Source organism: Mesoplodon mirus, assembly GCF_964341445.2.
Source record: "Mesoplodon mirus genome assembly, chromosome: 19".
NCBI lineage: Eukaryota > Metazoa > Chordata > Mammalia > Artiodactyla > Ziphiidae > Mesoplodon > Mesoplodon mirus.
This window is the reverse complement of record NC_138995.1, coordinates 59,387,762-59,405,740: the sequence shown is the minus strand read 5'-3', so window position 1 is coordinate 59,405,740 and position 17,979 is coordinate 59,387,762. Positions and strand designations below refer to the sequence as shown.

Genomic DNA, 17,979 nt, shown 5'->3' with positions numbered 1-17,979 from the left:
GGGAAATCTCCCTTCTTCCTCGCTGCGGCCGCGCTCTTTGGGCTTTGAAGCCGCAGGTTCCGAGGGGAAGGAGGGGGTGCAGGGGGAGGAGCCTCGGACCTGCGACAGGGGCGGGGGGAGGAGCCGAGCTGGCACCTCGGCCGGCGCGCGGGGCTGCGGCGGCGGCGGCGGCGGCGGCGGCGGCAGCTCCGGGTGAGTCTGCTCCTCCCCCTCCCCCTGCCACAGCCCCCGCCCCAGCCCCATGCCGGGGGGCGGCCACGGCGCGTGGGGGCGGGGGTAGGTGCAGAGATGCGCGGGTCTCCCGCTCGGGAGTGGGAGTGCTGCAGCGTTTGCTGGTCGCCCCGGGGGAGGGGCACGTGGCCCTGGAAGGGGGGGTCCCGAAACACCTGGGTGCACCCCAACCTCGCCCACCGATCCCCCGAGCGTGGGGATGGTTTACCCACTCCATGGCCCCTAAGGACTTAGGACTCCGCGGCTTCTCGAGGTCCCAGACATTATTCCTCTCCCCTGCAGCGCCTTGGGACCCCGGCATCTCTTAACCCCCCCACCTCCAAAAAAATTCCCATCTTCTCCGCAGCCGGGAGAGGTATTAAGGACTTCAATTCCCATCAGTCCCTGCAGAGCCTGGTCTATGAAGCTGCAGCAACACGAGCGCAAGGCCTGCCGGGAATTGTAGTCTTTAAGTCCCCCCACCCCCCCGGAGCTGGGGACCCGGAGCTGGGAAGGGGTGGCTGGACTTCTCGGGGGTCGCCTGGGGTCGAGCAGCTGGCCCGAGTAGGACAAGATGTGAGGCTCGGACTGAGCTTTTTCTCACGGCCACGACCCCCAGATCCAGCACCCCCTCCCACCACCTGGCTCGTAGGGACAGGCCCGCAGCCCCGTGTCCACCCTACAACCCCCATGGGCTACCGCCAGCCGCCGCCTCGGCTACCATCCAGGACACGGCAGGGATAAGCGCAGGTGAGTCTGATATGCCTGTCTCCGAGTCCTGGCCTTCTGCATTACCCCCACGACACCTGTCCATCTGTGAGCCCTGATCTGTCTGTCCCTAATTTCCCCAGCACCCTCCTTCCAGTCCATCTCTGATGTCTAGTTCCAAACCATGTGTCGCTAATTCCCCTTCTCCCCACAGCCACCTATTTCTCCTGGTCCCCTCTCTTTTATGCTCCCCCCTACCAATCCAACCTTCCTTCTGCACCCATGTCTGTCTGCCCAGTCCGTCTCTGTATCCTTTTGTCCATCTGTGATCTCTGGCCATTATTTTTCTGTCCTTTATTTCTGCACCCCATCCATCCTCTCTTGTCCACTGTTTGTCTCTCAAAGATATTTCTGTCCATGCTCTTTCCTGGCACTTATCACTGCCCCTATGTCCACCCATCTCTCACACTCCCATGAATTACACACCAGCTTATTCTTTATGGTTTGTCCATCCCACGTCCCAATCCTTAACTTTCCCTCTGTCTGTTCATCTGTCCCTCTCTTCTGGGCCCCAGTTTGCCCTTCCCGTTATCTCTGTCTCCCCTCCCCTTCTCTCTCCCTCTCTCAACTTGGTCCTTATCTCTGCATCTTTCACCTCCATCCCTCCCCAGCCAGCACCGCACATAATCACCTCTTATCTTTCTACCTCTATCCATCTCTCTCTCTCTCCCCCTCTCTCCCTGTCTACACCTTCCTGCTCCCTGGACCTACCAAGCCCTTTCCCACCCTGGGCCATTGCTCACGCTGTTCCTGCTGCTTTGAATGCTTTTCCTCACTCCAGCCCCACTGCCCACTGCCCATGGCTGGCTCCATCTCATCCTTCAGATTTCAGAGAGCTCCCCCAACTGCCCACCTCCAGGTCCCCTTGTGACACATCCTCCAACTATTTCTTTTAGAGCTCTTCTCACAGTCTGAGGGCTTTGTGTCTATGTGTGCGTGTTTGTTTATGTGTGTTTGTTGATTTGTTTACTCTTTGTCTCCTCTCATTGCATTGTGACACCAAGAAGCTGGAGACCGCGTGGCGTTTGCTCCCTGCTGGATCTGCAGCAGCTGGCACAGTGCCTCTCACGTAGTTGGTGCTCAGTGAATATTTGTTGAATGCACGAATGAGAAATGGTTGTTCCGTTGTCTCTCCCTCCCGAAATTCTGTCCCTGCATCTGTGCAGCCCTAATCTTTGTCTCCTTGTCTGTCCACCCCTTTATTTATGCACCCTTAATCTCTGCCCCTTGACTGGCCTTCCCAGTCCCTTCCTCCTTGTCCATTTGCCCCTAATTTCTTTTTCCTTGTCCAATCCTCCCCTAATCTCCATCCCTTGTCCATCCACCCCCAATTGCTGTCCCCTTGCCTATCCTTTTTCTGTCTCTTTCCGCCCTTTATCCACCCCTCTCCCCCATCCCATTCCCCATCTGCACCCTTGCCCGGCCCCTCCCAAGAACAGGACCCGCTGGCCACCATGTCAGGAGACTACGAGGATGACCTCTGCCGTCGGGCACTCATCCTGGTCTCGGACCTCTGTGCACGGGTCCGAGATGCCGACACCAGTGACAGGTGCCAAGAGTTCAACGACCTGCGAATCAGAGGCTATCCCCGGGGCCCCGATGCAGGTCAGCATCCCCAGCCGTCTTGGCCAGCCCCCTGCTTCCACTGTAGCCAGGAGTTTTAGAGATTCAGAACAGCCCTGCTCAGCTTCCTCTTCCTTATGGGGCCAGTCCCTCTTATAGTCTTGCCTCCATCCTGCCTGTTGCTGGTCCCCCAAGCCTCTGATCTAAGAAGAAGGAGCTCTGTGGTCCATGTGGCCTGTGACCTTCGGGATTTTGCCCTGTGGGCCTCCTGTCCACCCTCCCTCGCCACCACACCACTGCTACCACACACCCCCTTCAGGTATCTTTGTGCATTTCACATAGTGCTTAGAAGCTCAGGCTCTTAAGTCAGTCTGTCTGACCTGTCTGGGTTCAAATCCCACCTCCTCCACTTATGAAATGAATGGCTTCTTCTGTGCCTCGATTTCCTCATCTGGAAAATGGGATCATGAAAGTAACTACTTCATGGGGCATCTGAGAGACTCAAGTGATATGACACATGTGAAGTGCTAAGAACAAGCTGCATGCACACTGGTCATTCAATATATGTTGGAATATACTTACTGAGCACCAACTGTGTACCAGACAGTATACAAGATCCACTACCCTTTGTGGTACATATAATCCCTATTTTCTCTTTTTTTAATTTTATTTTTTAATTGGAGTATAGTTGGTTTACAGTGATTCAGCAAAGTGATTCATATCTATTCTTTTTCAGATTCTTTCCCATTATAGGTTATTACAGAATAGTAAATATAGTTATAATCCCTATTTTCAATGGGGGAAACTGAGGCCCAGAGGGTGGAGTGATTGGCTCCAGGTAACCCAGATAGGAATCCGCAGGGTTCTGAGAGCTAGGGAATATCATGAGTGCCCTCGTCCAGATGAAGAACCTTTAGGAAGCATGAGGTGGGAGGTTACAATGACAGTCACACGTGCTGAGTGCCAGGGCGGGGCTCAGCATCTCGAGTGCAGGATGTCCACGGGACAGTGACGAGGAATGAGGCCCAGAGACCTGAAGCAGCTCGCTCAGAATCTCATAGCCCGTATGCAGGAGAGCCAGATTTTTTTTTTTTTTTTTAAAGTTTGTTACTGTTTTTATTTTTTATTTATTTATTTATTTATTTTTTTGCGGTATGTGGGCCTCTCACTGTTGTGGCCTCTCCCGCTGCGGAGCACAGGCTCCGGACGCGCAGGCTCAACAGCCATGGCTCACGGGCCCAGCCGCTCCGCGGCATGTGGGATCCTCCCAGACCGGGGCACGAACCCATGTCCCCTGCATCGGCAGGCGGACTCTCAACCACTGCGCCACCAGGGAAGCCCAGGAGAGCCAGATTTTGACCCCAGGAAGTCTGGTACACTACTGCCATTGTGAGTGCTTGGGAATCCCAAGACCACCCTCAGGTTCAATGATTTCTAGGACTCAAAACTCAGAAAAGCTGTATATGCATGGCTACATTTCATGACAGCAAAAGGATGGAGATTAAAATCAGCAAAGGGAAAAGAGGCATAAGGTAAGGTGCAGGAGAGACCAGGCGTGAGCCTCCAGTTGTCCTGTCCCGATGGAGTCACGCAGACAGCCCTTAACTCTCCCAGCAACAACGTGTGACAACATGCACAGGGTAGGGCCCACTAGGGAAGCTCACCAGAGCCTCAGTGTCCAGGGTCTTTACTGGGGCTCTGTCATGTAGACACGGCTGACTGTCCACATGTCTGAACTTAGTCTTAGCCCCTCCAAAGGTCAAGCAGATAACATGTGGCCCAAAGACCCCAGAATCAATCACACTGTTACACAGACTATCTGATGTGGCCCAAGTTTCTCAGGTAAATAAAAACACTCAGGCAGGACATTCCAAGGGCTTAGAGGTTCACCCCTCATGAGCTGATCAAGGGCCAAATGTTTCTTTGGGCAAAAAGATTAATATTTTACTGCACAACTACACTGCCTTGCCCAACCCACATGGGTTGCCAACTGCACATGGCTCCCCAGTGCAGGCAGACAGGAATGAGAAATCTGCCAGAGTTGGGAGGATTGATGTTTTGACTTGGAGAGGGTCTGGGCCAGGCTGGCAGTGGGGGAAAGCATCTGTTCAATTCTTCTCCCCTTTCTCTTCCAAAATGGCCCCCTTTTCTCAATTCTTTCCATGCTCAGGAGGCCAGAAAGTCCTTGCTCCGGTTTCTAACAGGCCCCCAGAACTCTAAATAGATGTCGGTCACCTCGAAAGGAGCACCCTAAGGGGTTGGAGGTGGGGTGGGAAACTCAGGGTTCTGCTGCTGCCCGCCGTGTGGGCCTGCAGGGTCACGTCCTCTCTCTCAGACACTCAGTTTCCTTATTTGTAAAATAGGACCCATCATCCTTAGGTTACATAGTATCCTGAGGATTAACACCATGGGCCACTGACTTAGATTCACTGGGCAACTCAGGACCAGAGGGCATCCCCTTGCCACCAAGAGCTCCATGAAGTGACACAGCCCTTCCACCCAGCTGAGCTTGCTGCCAATGGTTTAGTTACCTGCTCCTTCCCCTGCCCCCCATAATCCATGGTCTGTACAGAGCAGGAATTTCCCCTGTGTTCCACCTCGCTGAGACCCGGAAGTCAACCCCAAATAAATTCACATTTCCTTGAAAAACCCCATTCTTGGTAACAATTACTGAACGAGCCAGAAACTTTCAGTTCAAGATCTGGGCTGTCCTTGGGTTTCTCTGAAAGGCATATCAGCACATAGTAGACATTCAGAGTTGTTAGCTGCGGTGGCGGTGACGTTGGATACACGTGGCAACAGCAATAAGATTTATTATTCTAACAAAAATTCATGTCTGAACTACCATTTATTGGGAAATATTGAGGTGTGGTAGCATAATGGTGAAGACGGTAAAGCCAGGCACCCAGACTCGAATCCTGACTCCCCCGCTCCAGCTCTAGGACTCTGTGTCTTTGGTAACTTCGTGTCTCTTGGCCTCAGTTTCCTTTTGTGGAAAATAACAATGGGCATAATAATGCTGCCAACCTCCTAGCATGCCTGTCAGGCATAAGGAAGCTAATGCCTATAAAGCACTTATGTGTCCAGAACATAGTAACCTCTCAAGAAATGTTTGCTATTATCTTCCCCAGCTTGCTCTGCACACCATTTACTCCCTGCATTCCTTAAAAGCACTATGAGAGGCGGAACTGATTTTTCCCATTTGTCAGATGGGGACTGTCAGGCTCAGAGAGGTTAAGATATGTTCCCAAAGCCACACAGCAAGCTGGGATTTGAACCCTGACCTGCCTAACTGTGCCATGCAGTCTCCTTTCTCCTTGATCAACTCTTAGCATTTTAGGGAACCTTCGTCCTACCTCGGATGCTGTATTCCCTTACAGAGAGTCACGGTGGGCTAGCAATCAAGAGAATAAAAAGACTAAAATCCGAAGACAGACTGCCGGTTCAGATCCCAGGTCTGTCACTGACTACCTGTGCAGCCTTACACAAGTCACTCAGCCTCTCAGGTTCCTCATCTTTAAAATGGGTAGATAGAAACACCGACCTTGAGTAGTCGTGGAGTTTATACTAAGTATTACATGTAGAGTGCTTAGGACGGTGAGTGGCAAATACTAAAGGTTAGCTCTTGGGGACAGCAATGGGAGGATAAACTCTGACCCCGCCCTGACCCCTGACCTTTGTCCTCACTCTCTCCAGACATCTCCGTGAGCCTGCTGTCGGTCATCGTGACGTTCTGTGGCATTGTCCTTCTGGGTGTCTCCCTCTTCGTGTCCTGGAAGCTGTGCTGGGTGCCCTGGAGGGACAAGGGAGGCTCAGCAGTGGGCGGTGGCCCCCTGCGCAAAGACCTAGGCGGGGTCGGGCTGGCAGGCCTGGTAGGCGGCGGTGGGCACCACCTAGGGGCTGGCCTGGGTGGCCATCCCCTGCTGGGGGGCCCACACCACCATGCCCACACTGCCCACCATCCGCCCTTCGCTGAGCTGCTGGAGCCGGGCAGCCTAGGGGGGCCAGACCCCCCAGAGCCCTCCTACTTGGACATGGACTCGTATCCAGAGGCTGCAGCTGCTGTAGTGGCCGCTGGGGTCAAACCGAGCCAGACATCTCCTGAGCTGCCCTCTGAGGGTGGCGCAGGCTCTGGGCTTCTCCTGCTTCCCCCAAGTGGTGGGGGCTTGCCCAGTGCCCAGTCGCATCAGCAGGTCACAAGCCTGGCACCCACCACCAGGTGAGACAGGCTACTGGGCTGGGGGTCCACTCTGAACTTCTGTTCTTCTTATGTGTCTCTCTCCCATCTATGGCTCTCATGAGTCCTCGGGAAGGAGGGAGCTTGGGGTGTGGATTCCTGAATCCTGGGGAAACAGGAGGCTAGGGCTTCAGACTCCTGAGCTGGAGGGAGGAGGGGGCTAGAGGTCTAGGTTCTTGGATCCAGAGGAAGGAGGAGGCCAAGGACAGGACTCTGGGATCAGGAAGGTGGAAGAGAATGGAGATTAGACCCCTGAGTCCCTGAGGCACAAAGGAATTCATCTCTTTCTCCCTAAGCCTGGGTGGGTGGTGGGACCTGCAGTTCATCCATCCATTATTCATTATTCTGCACATGTATACTGAGCACCTAATATGAGCTAGAGCTGAGCTGGGCGTTGGAAAAGAATAGAGGTGAGCATGGCAGACAGACCCTGCCCTCATGTCACTCACAATCCAGGGGAAGTGGGTCCTCAAATCAGCTGTCCCTATCCAGCCAGGCCAGGGCTGCAGTACTAGGGGACGAGGGTAGGACCAGATCACACAGGGTCTTGAATGCTGGACTGAGGGGTTGGGACTTTGTCCTAGGGCACTGGGGAGCCACAAAGGGCTGTGAGCAGAGGAGGTCAGCTGTGGGTAGAAAGACCTCTCTGGGGCCACATAGGGGACAGACTGGAGAGACAGATTGGATACCAAGAGTCCAGGCAGGAGACAAGGCTGAACTGGGAATGGTGGAGGAGGAGATGAGGTAGAGAGAGTCATGGGGGGCCGAGAGTCAGGGATGGAACTAGGGGTTGACAGCTGTGGGTAGAAGGGGGTGGGAGGAGGTAAAGACAGCACCCAGGGGTCTGGCCTGGTGATTGATTGGGTGAATGGTGGAGCTGTCAGAGGATCTAGGAAGAGCAGTGGGTTTGAGGGAGACCCTGAGCTTATCTGGGTCTTGTTGAATCGGAGGGGCCCGGGGGAGCGTCCGGGGAAAACTGCCTCCGGGAAGGATTGTCTTGGGCCCCAGAGGTTCATAGGTGGTTCTTGTCCAAGGGGCTGGCCAAGAGCTCATGGAAAATATAGTTTGAGGTCTCTGGGGAGGTCTTCCAGAGGTTGATGGATACACCAGTCTGAGTTCCTCCTTCCCCCACTATACAGATGAAGAATCTGAGGCCCAGAGCTTGTTAATGACCTCCTCAAAGTCACTCTGGGAGCAGGGAATGGCCCACTGATCAGTAGCTGAAGCCATCTCACCCGGCATCCCTTTCCACGGCTTGGTGCCCTCCCACTTCTCCCAGCCTCATGCCTGCCTCTCAGCGCATCTGGGGCTGCCATGTCCAGTCATGACTGCCCGTCACTAGGGGCCCGGGTGTGATGGTCCATGCAGGAGAGGATGGATGAGCAGGGACCACAGGGATGGGGAAATTCAGGAGATGGAAGGGAAAGGACTGGAGGGGAGAGAGGAGATGAGGATGGCCCCAGGTGTCTGACCTGCAAATCCAGGTGGATTCTGGGGAACTGGGAGAGGAAGTGGGCTTGGGAGGAGGCACTGAGCCCAGCAGGGAACACGAGGGGTGTGTGGTGTCTGATGGGCAGCTGAGGCTGTGGGCTCAGCCAGGCTAGAGCTCAGAAGACAGATTTAGCAGACATCAGGCTGCTGATGGTCGTGGAAACCTGGGGCACAGCTGAGCTTGTCCAGGGAAAGCGTGTGAGTGAGAAGGGGAGAAGATGGCAAAGATGGTTAAGGATGGAGCTTTGGGCTTCCAGAGTGTTCTACAAACACAGACAGCCAGAAAAGGAAGTTGAGAGAGAAAGGACAGCCCAGGGGGAGCGATGGTCAGGTGGGAGAGGATGAGGCTGGGACTAGGATGGGTTAGGGAGACTTGGAGAAGGACAGGTGCAGGACCAGGGGGTCTGGGCTGTGTGAGGCCCCAGGGGTCCATAGAGAAGCTATTCTGGGTCACACCCTGAGGTCAGAAGGAGGCTTCTAGAGGCTGGTGCAAGCCCAGGTCTGGGGTGGAGCTAGCTTAGAAAAGGGGATAGGTCACCCTCCTCACACAGATGGGGAAACTGCGCCTCAGAGAATTCAAGTGCCTTGCTCAAGGTCACAGTGGGCAAAGGTGGGGATCTGTGGACACCTGGCTATGGGGTTTGGGGAAGAGGCAGGCAGGAGCCTCCAAGGTCTTCAGATGCAGCAAAGATCGGGGCCACCGACTCCGCCTTGTCTTCCCCACCCCCGCAGGTACCCAGCCCTGCCCCGGCCCCTCACCCAGCAGACCCTGAGCTCCCAGCCGGATCCGGGCAGTGAGGAGCGGCCGCCCGCCCTACCCTTACCCTTACCAGGCGGTGAGGAAAAAGCCAAGCTCATCGGACAGATCAAGCCGGAGTTGTACCAAGGGACTGGACCCGGCGGCCGGCGGGGCGGCGGGGCCCCAGGTTCCGGAGAGGCCGGCGCGGGGGCGCCCTGCGGCCGCATCAGCTTCGCCCTGAGGTACCTCTACGGCTCCGACCAGCTGGTGGTGCGGATCCTGCAGGCCTTGGACCTCCCGGCCAAGGACTCCAATGGCTTCTCAGATCCCTACGTCAAGATCTACCTGCTGCCTGACCGCAAGAAAAAGTTTCAGACCAAGGTCCGGAGTGGTGGGCTGGACATCTGGGTCCCAGGGAGGAGGGTCTGGGGGCCCGGAACCCTGGATCTGAGGGAGGAGGGGCTGGGGGCCTGGATCCTGGGTCTGAGGGAGGAGGGGCTGGGGGCCTGGACCCCTGGATCTGAGGGAGGAGGGGCTGCGGGCCTGGATCCTGGGTCTGAGGGGGGAGGGGTTGGGAGCGGGGACCCCTGGGTCTGAGGGGGGAGGGCCTGGGGGCCTGGATCCTGGGTCTGAGGGAGGAGGGGCTGGGGTTCCAGATTCCTGGGTCTGAGGAAGGAGGGGGTAGGGGTCCAGACATCTGGGTCCCGGGCAGGAGGGGCTGGTGGGCATGGTGTCTGTCTCCCTTCCTCGCCCACCCCACTAGGTACACAGGAAGACCCTGAACCCAGTGTTCAATGAGACATTTCAGTTCTCCGTGCCCCTGGCTGAGCTGGCCCAGCGCAAACTGCACTTCAGCGTCTATGACTTTGACCGCTTCTCCCGGCACGACCTCATCGGCCAGGTGGTTCTGGACAACCTCCTGGAGCTGGCCGAGCAGCCCCCCGACCGCCCGCTGTGGAGGGACATCGTGGAGGGTGGCTCGGTCAGTGGCTCCTGCATCCCCCATCCCGGGGGACCTGGGACCCCTCAGTTTGCCATCTCCTTGCCTCCCCACTTCATAACCTTGTAACTCCTTGATCCTGGAGTTTTCTGTTCAGCTTTATTTTGTTGTAAGATATTGCAGACGTACAAGCAAGAATAGAGACTGATATAATGGACCCCCATTCCCCTTCCGCACTTTGTCAACTATTAATATCATAACTGGGCCCCAGATTCCCAACTTCTGACACCAGCACCTCACTCCCCCACCCCGTTGACATCTGATGGTAACCACTGAGAAAACTATAATAGACGCCCATGTACCCACCGGCCGGCTTTGTCAAACTTCCATGCCATGACCCCATGACTTCTGCCCTCTGGCCCTATATTCCTGACCCTCCAACTTCCCAAGCCCTAGTCCTTGGCTTTTGTTTTCCCAACTTCCTTCCCCTCACAACCTCCCAATTTTCCAATTCCCAGACTTCCTGAACTCCCCCAACCCCTCTGATCTCTGAACATTTTGTTTCAAATCCCTGACTTTCAGATTCTCTAATATAATCTAATCCTGTGTCTCCTCATGGTCTCCACTAGAATTCAGATAGCTTGATGTCCCAAACCTCGGACATACTGGGGTCCCCAGTATCCTGACATCTCCCCAATTCCCCCAACACCCCCCATGGGCCCCTTCCTCATTTCTTACAACCTCACTCTCCTGTACATCCAATCCTTCCCCAAACCCAGCCCCTAGGTCTTTGTTGGGTGTCCTGACCCCTTCCATGCCCCAAAGAACTCCTCAGCCCTCTCAGTTCCAATCTGTGGGTTTCCCAACATTCCAGCTCTCTGCCAATCTGGGGCAGCTGTGTGTGTCAGGGCTGGGTAAGCCCTGTCCTCATATCACGAGAGGGCTGGTTTTGCCCACCTGATGGCCCTACTCAAGGTCCTTCCCTTCTCCGAGCCTCAGTTTCCCCATATGTACAATGACACAGTTGAACCAGGTGCCCATGGCTCTTCCTAAAGTACCCTGCACTGGACTCTCCAGAGCCTGCTTGCTCAGTCCCCCAAGCCCAGCCTATGAGAACCACGTGCCTAGTTGTAGGGTCCTGATCCCCAGGACCCACGTCTGTCCCACCAAGCCCCGCTCCCTGTCATTCCCCGAGGCAGCCCCACCCGAAGGCACCCTCCTGCATCCATCTTTGTCTCCTTTTATCACCTCTCGTTTTCTCTCCCCCTCCTGATCGCTCCAGGTGTCACTCATTCTTTCATTTATTCATGCATTCCTTCGACAACTGGTTTTTTCAGGATCAAGACCCGGGGACCCCAGACAGTCCTCGGGAGCTGTGGGTCTAGGCTGTCACGCAGTTTGCTGTCAGGGGCCAGCATTACGGGGACACACAGGGGGAGCATCTGCTCAGGGCTGCAGGGAATCTGGGAGCTTGTGGAAAGAGGTGACAGCTAAGCCGAGGCTTGTTGGCTGAGAGGAGATGCGGAGGAAGGGTATTTTAAGCCGAGGGAACAGCCTGGGCAAAGCCTCAGGGGACTGAGTGGGGAGTCTAGGGACCTGGGCTCCTATCAGTGTGGTTGGGAGGCGAGGGGCCAAGACAAGGCTGAAGGATGGGACAGGCGGGTCATAGGTCCCCTAGCTCTGGCCACTGTTCCAGGTCCATCTGTGTGTGTCACAGCGAAGGGTCTGCCTTCCTTGTAACCTCTGGTTCTTGGCTGTCTCCTGCCTTAAGACTGACCTCTCTGTGTCTTTTCTCTGCCCCACTCTCTCTAGATGTCTGTCCCTTTCTCGATGTAGGTCTCTGCCTCTGTTTCTCTCTCTCTCTCTGGGTCTTTTCCCCTCCCCTCTCATTCTGGGTCTCTGTCACTCTCTCTGGGTCTCCATACCCCCCACCAAGTCTCTGTCCCCCTCTGTGGATCTCTAGTCCTGCCCCTCCCAGGCCTCGGTGCTCCCTCTGAGTCTATGCCCCTCTTCCTCCTACCCACCCCCTCTGTGCTCCCCTGTCTGGGTCTCTGCCACCCCTCTCTCCTCTGGGTCTTCCTGACTTTAGAACTCTGTGGGTCTGTCTTTCTGACTGTATCTCTCAGAGTTTGCATCTCTGTCTCAGTCTATTTCTCACCGTGTTCTTCTCTCTCTCTCTCCCTCTTTCTGTCCCTCTGCTGCTCTCTCCCCCCACCCATGCCTCTTCCAGTCTTCCCTGCAGAACAAATAGGATTTGACGGTGGCAGGCAGCTGTGGCCGAAGAATTAACCAGGTTTGGCCCGAAGTCAGATTGTTAAGTGGATCAGAAACCTGAGCCCTGGAGATGTGGGAGGACAGCTGGAGTCTGGGGATGGGAGAGAAAGTCAGGGAGAGACAGCGGGAGGCTGAGGCAAGGCACCGCTGACCCTCTTTCCCCAACTGCAGGAAAAGGCAGATCTTGGGGAGCTCAATTTCTCACTTTGCTACCTCCCCACGGCCGGGCGCCTCACCGTGACCATCATCAAAGCCTCTAACCTCAAAGCAATGGACCTCACCGGCTTCTCAGGTGGGTTCCGGGAAGGCGCTGGTATCTGAAGGGGGGGGGCGACTGGGACTTCTGGGTGTGAGGGGGGGAGGTGCTGGGGGCCTGGACCCCTGGGTCTGAGGGAGGAGGTGCTGGGGGCCTGGATCCTGGGTCTGAGGGAGGAGGGGCCGGGGGCCTGGATCCTGGGTCTGATGGGTGAGGGGGCCGGGGGCCTGGATGCTGGGTCTGAGGGTTGAGGGGGCCGGGGGCCTGGACTCCTGGGTCTGAGCGGGGAGGGGCTGGGGGAAAAAGGCTGCGGATCCAGACCCTCGGGTCTGGGAGAAGAGGGGTCTGGGGTCCGCAGTCGGGTCTGAGGAAGTCGAGGTTCAGTGCTCTCCACAACCGCCCCCAGACCCCTACGTGAAGGCCTCTCTGATCAGCGAGGGGCGGCGTCTGAAGAAGCGGAAAACCTCGATCAAGAAGAACACGCTGAACCCCACGTACAACGAGGCGCTGGTGTTCGACGTGGCCCCCGAGAGCGTGGAGAACGTGGGGCTCAGCATCGCGGTGGTGGACTATGATTGGTGAGGGCGCGGGGGGTGGGAGGGAGGGGGGCGAGCGCAGGGGGCGGGGCCGGGCCTGCCTCCCTCCCTCTCAGGTGCTCACCGACCCCCCACCCCTGACCCCCAGCATCGGACACAACGAGGTGATCGGCGTGTGCCGCGTGGGTCCCGACGCTGCTGACCCCCATGGCCGCGAGCACTGGGCCGAGATGCTGGCCAACCCGCGCAAGCCCGTGGAGCACTGGCACCAGCTGGTGGAGGTGCGTGGGCGCCACCCGAGGTCCCTCCCACCGCCGTTCGCCCCTTTACTCACGCAACGCGTCACGTCTCTGTGGGCTGTGGAGTCAGCCTAGGTTCGAATCCCCGCTCTACCATCTCTAGCTGTGTGATTTAGAGCAAGTTACTTGAACTCTCTGTGCCTCAGTTTCCTCTGTTGGGAAATGGGACCGTTAATAACACCTATTGTTAGGACAGATGTGAAGATTCAGTGAGTTAATGCAGGACTAAGTGTCTGCCTCTTAGTAAGGGCTCAGTAAATAGTCAGCTACTATTATTATCATTACCCATGGTGCTAAGTCCCAAACAAAAGGAAAACACTAGATGATAAAATAGAGCGGGGTTTTCTTTATTTGTTATTTAAAGCAGGCTGTGAAAATTGAAATGAATAAGAAAATAAAGCTGAAATAGAACAGAGCAGACATTTTCACAGGGCAGCAAACCAAGGATCATAGTGTTAATTTATTTTTCTCCCTGTCAGTTGTGGTCCAGAACGTTTTGGAATCTGGGAGGTAGAGGGAATCTGGATGGGAGATGGAGGATGCCCTTTAGATTAGGGGGTCATGGAGGGCTGCTTGGAGGAGGTGACATTTGAGCAGAGGGAGGCCTGGAGGTTGAAAGGAATGGGCTCAGGTGAAGAAGATTGTAGGGAGAGGGCAAGGCTGCCCGTTCCTGTTCGGAATCATCGAGGAGGCTGATGTCAGCGGTGAGCCTGGAGCAGACAAAGAAGGGGTACGAGCAGACCCCAAGAGGCCTGTGGGTCACGCAAGAACCAGCGTGACAATTTTTTTTTTTTTTTCGGTACGCGGGCCTCTCACTGCTGTGGCCTCTCCCATTGCGGAGCACAGGCTCCGGACGCGCAGGCTCAGTGGCCATGGCTCACGGGCACAGCCTCTCCGCGGCATGTGGGATCCTCCCGGACCGGGGCACGAACCCGTGTCCCCTGCATCGGCAGGCGGACTCTCAACCACTGCGCCACCAGGGAAGCCCCTGACAATTTTTGAATTAAAAATTTAAGATGACTTAAGATGATTACTTGGTCAAGAGAAATTTTCAAACGTGGCTCTCTCATTTGAAACCAAGAAAAGCAAAGAAGTAGATTCTGAAACTATTGATGAATTTGCTGTCACTAAAGCCAAGAAAGTAAAATTATACTAAATTCTTTGTAGGGTATAAACTAAACACTTAAACTAAGAAAATGTGAATTTCAATACACTTACTCTTCTTTTTTTTTAATATTTTCTCAACTATTTTAATATGCCAGGAAAAAAAAAATTTAAATACAGAAAAATCAGGTGCATATTTCTCCTTTCGTCTCCAGTTCTTGAGCCCAGGAACTGGCCCTTATTTACAATTTAAATAAATTTTAATTTTAAATAAATAAAATAAATTTTAAATAAAACAAGTTTCATTTAAAATTTATTTAAAATGGCACAGGACTGGCTTTTATTTAAAATTCGTATTTTGCTCATCATGGATTTTTTTTTGCATTAATTTTGATTTTTTTTAAATTGCATTACAATAGCATTTATCGTAATTGCTGAGTTTGGATGCACCTTAAATTTTACACTAGGAGTCAGTTCCTCCCTTGGAATTGACTAGTCTGGCCCTGCTTTGGACTTTTTTCCTGGGTTGGGTGTGCCGGGGGACTTAAAAAGGGCTGAGCACAGGACTCAGATGTGAGTTTTGAAAAGACTGTGATTGTACTTAGATAAACAGATGGCAGCTTCTCCACCCTTCCATCACTCACTCTTCTAATTCACTCACTCATTTATTCACAAGCTTCTCTGGAAGCTCCTGTGTGCCCTGCTCGCGCTCCTCAGCAGAGAGGAGCTGAACCCCGGCAGAGTCTGGCCCTGACCTTGACTTTCAGCCGGTAGTGTTATGTGGCCCCAGAGCATCTTTCTACTCCCAGAGCTGACCCTGCCCCTTCTCTGCTCAGCCCTCCCATGGCTCCACGGCACCCCCAGGACTGGGTCTCAGCTCCTCAGGGGCCCTGAAGGGTCTTCCCCGTCACCCCAGTATCCTCATCTCCCCTCACATTTCCACTGACTGCTTCTTTGTGCCTCAGTTTCTGCATCTGTAGAATGGGACTCTTGTACCACTTGTCCCATCACTTCAGAGCCAGGCAAAAAAGAGAACTTTAAGTGATGAAAACAGGGAATTCCCTGGCAGTCCAGTGGTTAAGACTTGCACTTTCACTACCGAGGGCGAGGGTTCAATCCACGGTTGGGGAAGTAAGATCCCACAAGCCGCAAGTCACAACCCCCCCAAAAAAAAAAAAAGAAAACAGGTTTGATGTCTTATTAGATTGATGATTAGCAACTGTTTTGTCTCTGTCCCCTACTCCTGAGCCTTCTGGATTTCCCCTTTCAGGAAAAGACTTTGACCAGCTTCACAAAAGGCAGCAAAGGATTGTCAGAGAAAGAGAACTCAGAGTGAGGGGTAAGGAACCCAGACCGGGGAGGGGAGGGGCTGGACTCCTGGGTCTGAGGAGGGAGAGACATAGGACCGGGATTCCTGGGTCCCTGGGGTGGTGACGGAACTACAAGCCATGGGCCTGCTCTCTGCCATCACTGACGTCTCCTCCCTGCCCGGTCCTGCAGGTCTGGCCTAGGCTCAGGATCGGACCAGGCCCCCTCAGGACCCCATCCCTTCCTGCCCGGACTGTGAACTCATCTCCTCGAAGCCATAACGTCCGAGCCACGTGGTGCGGGGCAGCCCTGGGCCTGCCCATCCTTCCACCCCTGGAGGCATGGGGATGGAAGGCAGGCGGGCCCAGCTCCCTGTTTCAGGGTGGGGGGCATTCAGTCTCCACTGTGTCTGTCCTCCCTTCCCCGGGGCTCCCCATCCAGGCGAGGGGCCGTGCATGTCTGGGGGACCCCTCCCCCTCCCCACACCTCTGTCGGTCTCTGTGTCTCTTTGCTGTTTGTACAACACTTGATGTCCTAACCCTTGTTCTCACCGTGAATGTCAACAGACCAATCCTTCGTGTTCCCCTAGACACACGCACATCTGTGTCTGCCCTTTCTGTTCACCACATCCCCCGTCTGGCCAATCCCCCCCACTGCTGCTGCTATCAATGACAGAATAAACACGTACCGTGGGTCTCACTCCATCTAGGGCTCCTGTCCTTTCTGGGACCGGGAAGCTGGGTTGGAACATCCTGGCTCTGCATTCAGACAAATGTTTCATTCACTGCCTGGGTAACCTTTGGCAACTTAATTGATTTATCTGAGCCTTTCTAAATTTCACATTGGCCAGGACCACTGTGATTATAGGACACAAAATGCAACCCAGGGGCTTCCCTGGTGACACAGTGGCTAAGAATCCACCTGCCAACGCAGGAGACACGGGTTAGAGCTCTGATCCGGGAAGATCCACATGCTGCAGAGCAACTAAGCTGGTGCGCCACAACTACTGAGCCCGTGCGCCTAGAGCCTGTGCTCTGCAACAGAAGAAGCCACTGCAATGAGAAGCCCGCACACCACAACAGAGAGTAGCCCCCGCTTGCCGCAACTAGAGAAAGCCCACACACAGCAACGAAGACCCAACGCAGCCAAAACTTAATTAATTAATTAATATTTTAAAAGGCAACCCAAACTACTGTAAGCCACAAGCAGAATGGAAAGACATCCAGGGAAGTCTGAGCGTACAGAAGGACTTCAGGCATGGTTGGATCCAGGTGTTCGAGTGATTCTGCTTTGTCCTTTATTGATTTCATTCTCAGGCAGGTCTTTATGGTGGTAATAAATGGCCATCTGGAACTGCAGGCTTATAAAGCTGCATCTGCCATCATGCCTTCAGCTGCAGAAAACAGAAAGAGCTGAAATGGTAGAGATTTCTTTTGCTCATCTAACAAACATTTTAAAGATACAAAGTCCCAGGGGTTAGTTCAGCTGCTCAGTGTCAGGCACTGGGTTGGCGTCTGTGAGAATTGTTTTGCTTTCCCCTCATGGGTACAAAGTGTCTGCAACGGTACCACATGTCGTGTTCTCAGACGGTGACATCTAATGCAGAAAATGTGGACAGGGGCCTCCCCTTATGTGTTCGCTTTTTTTTCTCCCCAGAAGAGTTCTCCTTCTCATTTGCCAGAGTGGGTTCTATGGCCAGCCTGGGTTGCAAAGCAGTCTGGAAAGTGAGCATCTGTCATTTCTAGTCTATATCGTGGGATGTGGCCCTTGCCAGCAAGGAAACACAGAAAGGGGAATGACTGTTGGGTAGGAAATTAACAGGACCTGCTGCAATTGCAAAAAGATTGGAAACAAAATTAGGATAGTCTCTCTCTCTCTCTCTCTCTCTTTTTCTCTTTCTCTCCCTGCTTCCATATCATTCAGGAAAAGGATTCTGATTGGTCCTGCTCGGGCCTTGGATCATCACCTCAAGCTAAGCATGTGTCCAGTTGGCAAGCTTGCTCTTGAGCCTTACCCCTGCCATGGCTGATTCTTCCTCCACTGCCCATCTCACCTAGATTGGCTCAGACCCCCTCAGGAACTCATCCCTTCTTGCCTAGCTGTGAATTCATCTCCTGAAGTCATAACGGTTTGTTAGTAGAGAACATGGGGGGTCCCTTGATTGACAGCCCCAACAAAATCACATGGCAGTGCGTGCCGCAACTACTGAGCTCACACACACTGGAGCCTGTGCGCCACAACTACAGAGAAGCCC

The 17,979-nt window shown here is 54.4% G+C and overlaps 1 protein-coding gene across 1 annotated transcript; it reads left to right on the top strand.

The window, feature by feature from the left end:
- Positions 1–864: 864 nt before the first annotated feature.
- On the top strand, positions 865–15,753 carry SYT3 (synaptotagmin 3; the record flags this gene model as incomplete). The annotated part of the gene is made up of 9 exons (XM_082606568.1): positions 865–960; positions 2,413–2,583; positions 6,238–6,760; positions 9,002–9,389; positions 9,772–9,990; positions 12,394–12,514; positions 12,885–13,056; positions 13,163–13,295; positions 15,688–15,753. Exons 2-9 carry the CDS (start codon positions 2,433–2,435, stop codon positions 15,751–15,753), a joined length of 1,773 nt encoding a protein of 590 aa, XP_082462694.1. The 5' UTR covers positions 865–960; positions 2,413–2,432.
- Between the last annotated feature and the right edge of the window lie 2,226 nt (positions 15,754–17,979).